Source organism: Oreochromis niloticus, linkage group LG16 (assembly GCF_001858045.2).
Source record: "Oreochromis niloticus isolate F11D_XX linkage group LG16, O_niloticus_UMD_NMBU, whole genome shotgun sequence".
In the NCBI taxonomy this organism is placed as follows: domain Eukaryota; kingdom Metazoa; phylum Chordata; class Actinopteri; order Cichliformes; family Cichlidae; genus Oreochromis; species Oreochromis niloticus.
Window position 1 is genome coordinate 19,150,999 of NC_031987.2, and position 7,948 is coordinate 19,158,946.

The 7,948-nt window shown below is 35.1% G+C and overlaps 1 protein-coding gene across 1 annotated transcript; it reads left to right on the top strand.

Moving 5' to 3' along the window:
* The first annotated feature begins 1,986 nt into the window (after positions 1–1,986).
* Positions 1,987–5,829, top strand: LOC109197665 (uncharacterized). The gene is made up of 5 exons (XM_025904030.1): positions 1,987–2,090; positions 2,187–2,504; positions 2,585–2,675; positions 4,326–4,410; positions 4,540–5,829. Exons 1-5 carry the CDS (start codon positions 2,024–2,026, stop codon positions 4,648–4,650), a joined length of 672 nt encoding a protein of 223 aa, XP_025759815.1. The 5' UTR covers positions 1,987–2,023; the 3' UTR covers positions 4,651–5,829.
* Positions 5,830–7,948: the final 2,119 nt, after the last annotated feature.

The following is a 7,948-nucleotide window of genomic DNA, read 5'->3' on the forward strand; positions in this document are numbered from 1 at the left end:
CACCAGCCCAGATCAGTGGTTATTATTTTTGGATTCCTCCTCAATATATCTGAACCTTAACAATATATATATATACACATATAAATACATATATATATATATATACACATATATATATATATATATACACATATATACATATATATATATGTGTATATATGTATATGTGTGTATATATATATATATATATATATACATATATACACATATATATACCCATATATATACACATATATATACACATACACATGTATATATATATATATATATATATATATATATATATATATATATACACACATATATGTATTTTATCAGAACTCTGGATTTACTGGCCTGTAATTAAAATGTAAAAACTTTGAAGTCCGAACTTTCAACACGGGCTGAAATAGAGACTCAGCGTGGCTGCACCTTGTTGCTATGCTTAAATCAGTCATGTGATTTGGAGGTGCAGCGTGTCTGTGGACCCCAGAGGGTTAATAACACTCACCTTCCTTCCTTTTTTCCAGAGTGTAACATCCAACCACCTGTGTGAAATCTGAAATTCCCATGGTGTTGTTCAAAATGTGCTCTGGCTCAATCATAAGCATTGGTTGGTACTGAAAACAAGAAAAGAGCCAGTCCGCTATGGGCTGAACCATTTGTTAATGGTGGAGGGGGAGAACACTATGCAATAAATTCAGTTTTAGCATTTCTATACACTGTTAACTGTAACTACGCTCAAAGTGTTAATGCTATTTTATTTAAAAAAACAACAACACTGTCATATGCAAAACTGGGGTGGCACTTGGAGTGGCAAGAGATCATTTTAGGGTGGCACTTGCCACCCCATGCCACCCTTCTAGATCCACCCCTGCCTGACACTCGCATGGAGGAGACGCACCCCAGTTGCTGGTGCTGCAAAGCCGCCTGGAAAGCCATTTCCCGGCGGCTCACTATAGCCCTGTGGCAGGCGGGGACGATTCTAGGATCAGAGCTTTGGGGGTGCTGAGCACCCAGAGAGCTGCCCAGCCAGGCAAGATAAACTTTACTCGTCACGGTGAGACTTCTTCCCTGTCTCTGTCAGTCCCTGCGTCCTTAAATGTCTCCAGTTGTCCCGAGTTCTCTCTGATTGTCTCCTTGGTGCATTTAAACCCCTGTTCCTCCCTGTCCTCGTCATCTGTTGTCTTCCTCTCCATTATCAGTCATCAGAGTTTTACCATCTCTGTGCAAGTCTGCAATTTTTGGGGGTGCTTGTAAATATAAGAAACTAACAAGAGTTTGAGGTACAGTGTTAAAAAATACAAGTAAAATAAAATAAAATAAAATAAAAATCCCAATAAATAAAATGTATGATGAACTGCAGATAAAATGGGTAAATTGAACTTTCATTTTATTTCTAAAATATTCAAACTTGAGAAATTCTTAAATTATAAAATAAATGTATTAATTTAGTGAGCACCCCAAACTATTTGTATTTTTAAAAGAATGAATCAGCTAAGGAAGACACTGAAAAGAAGAAATGCCAGTAGTAAGGTGGAGGTGACTGATATAATATCTAACTTTGGGAAATCTTGGCTCCATGCATTTTGCTTTCAAAAATCTAACTTTCTGAAATTTCACAACTGTGTGAAGTACACAGTTTTTACTGCAGTGAACCAATCAGTTTAACTTTACAATGTAAAAGCACACCACAGTATTTAGGTGTCATTTTCAGAGGTGGTGATGTAGTGTTGCAGTTCAAAGTTGCCTCTCTACACAAGTGAGTCACACGAGTGATTAAAGTATAGGAGACAATTATTTGTCTTATAATTATATATTCCCACTTCACTTTCTATGTTTGAACAATGACTTGTTTTGAATCTGAAATATTCTATATATTACCTTAATGTAAAAAATTTTCTCAAAAAAGATCAATCACATACATTTGTGTTGAGTTTCAACTGCAACAAACCACTTCCTCTTTTTTTACAGCTCCTCCTCAGATACACATAAAGCTGACAGTAAAGTTCAGATCTGTTTCCCTCTCTGTCTTACACTCATCATGTTCAAGCTAAATCGAGTGGCCCTACTCTTCATTCGGCTATTAGTGATGTGGCATGTCTTTGCAGGTAAAGAGCACATTTGTGTGGGTTTTTAATTTTCTTTTTAATAGATTAAATGCAGATACAATTTTACATTGACTGATTGTCTCCTTTAAACTTTAGAAATTGCTAAAGACGACCACAGAGCTTTGCTAGTGTCCACAGGAGATTCGGTGATGCTGACTTGCAACATATCCAAGACAAATGCAACACTGATCACCTGGACCAACAACAGATCTGTTTTTCAATATTCCATTGTGCTGAATCGCAGCAATTCAAATTTCTCATTTCATAGACTGAAAATAAATCATGAGTTCCCTACAGAGCTAATTATTTTTAGTGCTGAACCTGAAGATGAAGGACTTTATACATGTAACATAACAGACAGACGTGGCATAAACAGCATTACATGGAATTTAACTGTGTCTGAGAACCGAGAAGGTAGGTAGGAAAAAAAACACCGCCAATCACTTCAATTACCAATTTAAATGAATTCACTGCTGTTTTTTTGTTTTATACAGAATCCACTTCATCAAAGTATCTTCTACACATTCTCCCACCTGCAGTTGGATTGTTATTATGTGGCATCACACTAGCTGTCTTCCTCTGCAGGTAAGAAAAATCTTCCTGATGAATGCATGAACGTAGCTCTTTTCTGTTTGGCTGTAGAATCGTTGTCAGCATTTGTAAGACTGATTCAACCATGAAGCTCAAAGACCATTTTTTATTGTGTCTGTCTGAATTAAAAAAATCACTTTACAAACAAATGATAAATTATTGTTTTTATGTTGACCATGCAGTTTAGTTTATTTTTATGACCAGGTTTTGAAACGTTTGGAGGCTGCACCAAATAAGAAAAAGACTAAATAATAATATCACTATATTAGGAGCCACAGGCTGAATGTTCATACCAGAAGAAGAATGCAGCTGAAAAATCTCTCATCGCTTCCAGCTCTGCCAGTAAACATGGTAAACTGTGATGGAGCAAAATACTGAAACTGCATCCATCAACAGTGAGTGTGTTAGATAAAAAAAAAAAGCATAAAATAAATGTGTCTGGATGTACGTAGTTTCTTTTATTACTCACCAACTTATCATTTCATGTGGTGATACTTTATTGTTTTTCCTTCAAATTTATTCAAGGGTAGAAGAACACCAGAATTATCAAGTTTGAGCTGAAATAGTTTTTATTTTTTAAGTTTAAATTTTTTTTTATTTCTGTAAGAACTGTAAACTTCTAAATTTAAAGGTTTGAATCACCCTCTGTGCTTTTTGTTGGCCTATTTTTGTATACATTGAGAGAGAGAAAAGGAAATGAAAGTCGTGAAGAAGTGGTTAAAGTGCTCAGAGTTAATCATTGACTCTGGGGACATTTTCTTTGTGGTGAACCTTCTTCAACATGCATGTTTCCATTCTGCAACTAGAAAAGTACCTTTGGTTCTTCCAGTGGGTGGCAGGGTTATATTTTTTATATATATTGTTATAAAATATATTTAAAATCTATTTTTAAAATATTTTTATTATGTTATAGTTTTTACAGAATATATATTATTTATTCATTTGTCAAATTCATAAGTCAAAATGTATGTTTTCCACCTAAGTGGACATGTAAAAAACTCTTTGAATAGGACATGTTGAAAAAAATGAAGTTCAAAAATCTTTTTTTCATGCCTTGAGGTTGTCATAATTCATACATGAAAGGTTAAAAAAACAGAAGAAGCACTGAGTCTTGGGACCAGAGCTTATATGGTGTCTCAATGTGGGGAAAAGATTTTACTGGAACATACAAAACTACTGAGATGCACTCCCCAAATAGATGATATTCACTGTAGAAAATCAAGGCTTGGTACACAGGAAATGAGTTCAAAAAGACACCCGGGGAAAAAACAGGGTCAGGCAGCAAGAAGGATAACAAAGCTGGAATGCTGAATACATGAGAAAACAAATGTGAGAGAAGACGAAAAGAACTCTAGAGAACTATATGCAAAGAGGAAGAATGAGAGGCAGGTATAGAGTGCATTACAGCACTCTATACCTGTATGTTTTGGATACTTACTAAAACAATATATGAAAGTAATGAGAAAGTGGCCACTTTCATGAGTAAATCATATAAGCCTTATATGATTCATTATATGAAGTAGGCCACATCTTATACAAGTCTCTTACAAGTTTTTACTATTTCTTTTCCATATGCCCCCCCCCCCCCCCCCCCCCAAAAAAAACCAAAACCCAGAAATAAAGTTCTGACTTATTTTTCATTAGATGCTGCTCCAGGACCCCGAACCACGACCTTCATGAGATCAGGACCTTGAGTTTTGTCCAGTATCATGTTCAGCTGGAAGGAAAGGTTAGAGGAACTTTATTATTACTCAGATTTTCATTTCTCACAAAGTGTTTCAACTCATATCTTCTCTTACCTACCTTCATGCTTGCTATTTTCCTTTTTAAAGATTAAGTTTACAATTTCAATCCATAGGTGGTCCCTCCACAACCTCAAAGTTTTGCAGTGTACAGGACAGGAATCACTTTGAGACGCTCTGTTCAATCTGTGGCTTTTAGTGTGCTGACAAGAAGAAAGTCCAGATAAAAGCTGAAAAGGAAACAAGGTATAGAGTGGAAGGAGAGCTCAGGAGAAAGGTCACACTGAGTTGGAAAACAAAACATTACACATTTCTTTGAAACCTCATATAGACATCTTTTTTCCCCTTTTGTGTATAATTTTATGAGTTACAGAAAGTTAGGCTTTGGCTCTTGATTATTATTATTATTACCTGATTATTTTCATGAAGCTGAAAGTGGATATATATACAATTTCCAATAAGTATATAACAAGCATAAAACTAAAGTCATTCAGATTATGTCTGTTGTGTAAAGATCTCCAGGTAACTTGCTGGTGATCTGGACTGACATTTGTGTTGCTACAACTAACACTTTCTGTATCAGCAAATAATATCTGAACATTTGACATTTTTGGTTATTTATCTGACACTGTTGTCTCACAGCAAGAAGATCTTGAGTTTGAATCCACCATCTGACCGTGACTTTTCTCTGTGGAGTTTGAATGTTCTCTCCGGATACTCTGACTTCCTCCCACAGTTCAAAGACATGCTGTTAGTGACATTAGGTTAATTGGTGATTGCACATAGGTGTGAATGTGAGTGTGAATGTCTGTTTTCAGGTTCCAGCTCAAAAACCTGAATCGCATCTGTTATGACACGATATGTCACCAAATTGACATGTTGGTTAGCTCTAACTGGATAAGCATGATTTAAAAGATGGCCTTAAACTTTTGTGTGTCTGAAGTTAAAACTGAGTTTTTATTTTCAAAATGTCTTTTTCTTTTTATACAAATAAGTGGCTTGTTGTTGCAACATTTTTACCTGTGCTGGATTACGGAGATATTCTCTATTTGAATGTTTCTGCTCAATGTCTTCGAATGGTTGATAATGTCTCTCATGCTTCTCTAAGGTTCATCACTAATCGTAAGTTTCAGACTCTGAGTTATACTGTCAGGTAGGATGGCCTGCTTTGGCCAGTTGGAGGAACTCTCACCTATACAGTTTTATATATAAGACAATACTTGGATTTCTGGCTTCCTATACATGTTTCCTGCTTGCAATGAAACATGCTGGTCGTTATTCTCTTCGTCTGCAATGTTACTTGTTGCATTCTGTTCCATTTGCCCGAACTGAACTTAGCAAAAGAGCTTTTGTCTATTTAGCTGCAGAGCGACTGGAAAATGAAAGAATTAATTTCATTAAGTGCTTTTAAAACTAAACTAAGAATCTTTGAGGCAATTCCATAACATGAAACTGTTTCAATTGGATTGCTTGTCATTGTAAATTATATAATAATTGTAATTTTATTGAATTTTATTCATTTTTTTTTAAATTATTTATTTTTGCGTGAGTGTGTTGTTACTTGTATTTAATTGTGTAATTTCTGTAACTGTGAGATACTTGCTGCTGCCTATCTTGGCCAGGTTTCCCTTGAAAAAGAGGTTTTTAATCTCAATGGGATCTTCCTGGTTAAATAAAGGTTGAATAAAATAAGATGAATACTTGGGATTTACATTTAGAGAATTAAAGGTTCATGATTATTGGCTGTTAACATCACAGAAAATGTGATGACTGAGTTCAAACAAACTTAGAAGCATTTTATGGATAATATATTTAGAAAATATTTTGTGACAGTGTTAAAAGCAAAACTCTCAAACACCTCCATCTCCTGTTTTGGTATACTTATTTAATTTAGCTCTGTGAGCTGAACTGTAAATATGGGAAACTAACAGGACAGAATATTGTATACATACATTTTTTAAAAAGTGCTAACAAATACAACGTATACTGTAGTGCAGTGTAGTGGTAAAGCAGAAAGAATCCTTCTGTTAGTGAACTGAAAATGTTATTTTACCTTTAAAAAATATTTAAACTTATAAACTGTAAAACCTTGCGCTTAAATAAAAGATAAACAATAGTTTATTTTTTCTGCATTACTGTGAGCACCCTAAATAAATGCTGTTTTTCAAAGGATGAATCAGTCATTTATGCTTTGTGTTGGCCCATTTTTCTATAGAACCCATTTAGAGCCCATTGTGGCAGGAAGTGTTTTAAAAACAAAGTGAAAAAAAAGGGTTTTGTGGTCATCACTTTGAGAGGCTCAGTTAAAGCTGTGAAGAAAACAAGAAAACAATTCTCCGAAAAGCTGAACAGAAAACAAAGTGTACAAGAGAAAAGACACACTGGATCAGTCGTTTTACAATTCGGACTAAAATAGATCTGAACAATGCTCTTTGCTGACAATTTCTACATTTACAGGCAATATCTGAAAGCAATGTTATCTTGGTTATTTAAACAATATTGTTACTAATTGGCTGCAGGTGGCATAGATCAGTAGGCTATTTGTGTAAGAACAATTAAATAGATTTCTCTTCCTAACAGTAGTAACACGTTAATTCCAGTGTATACACACACACACACACACACACACACTGAACATAAAAGGTAAGTAAAATAGCTTCCTTTGCTTTTAGTGTACTTTCTGGTGCAATGGACTAGTGATGTGTCGGTCGCGAACGAAACAGCTCTAGAGCCGACTCTGTAAAGTGAACGACGGGAGCCGGCTCCTTATTGTGAGCTGTGCTTTTTTTTTCTTCTTTCTTTCACCCTCTCTCTCTCTCTCTCTCACTTTTTTTCACTTCAAGCTGCACGTGAGCCTTGTGCTTGCACTGAGCGGAGGCGGGAGGGGCGGTAGTTACATTCCCAGTAGCACAGGAACAGAGCGCGAGGGAGAGAGAGAAAGAGAGCCAGGGGCAACAACAAGAGACAATATCATCACATTAGAAAGGTAATGTAACAACTATTTTCAGTTGCGGATGATAAAGGATTCAGAAAGTTTATTCATGCAGTGAATCCTATGTATGCAATTCCAAGCAGGAAAACACTCTCTCAAAATATCATCCCAGGCCTATATGACAGAGAACGTGCATCTTCTTTTTGTTTTGCATATTTTAATTTATATTTTATTGTGTTGTGGTTTGCAGTGTTTTGTGTTGTTTCACTTTAAATTTGTTTAAAAGGAAAAAGCTGAAAATTTGAATAGTTAAAAGTTGAAATGTAAATAGTTGTTTTTTGTGTTTTATAATGTATTTTGTATATTTTATGTGGAGTGAATAATAATATAAAAATGCATATTTACATATAAACATATATAAATAAAAAACAATTTTTTTTACATTAGTAATTCATTTTGTGCATAATTTTATATTGTTGTTGATAATAAATTAATTAAAGCAACAAAACAACCTGAAGCGCCGTTTGGGAGCCGAAAGAGCCGGCTCTTTTTAGTGAGCCGAGCCAAAAGAGCTGGTTCTCTAAAAAGAGCCG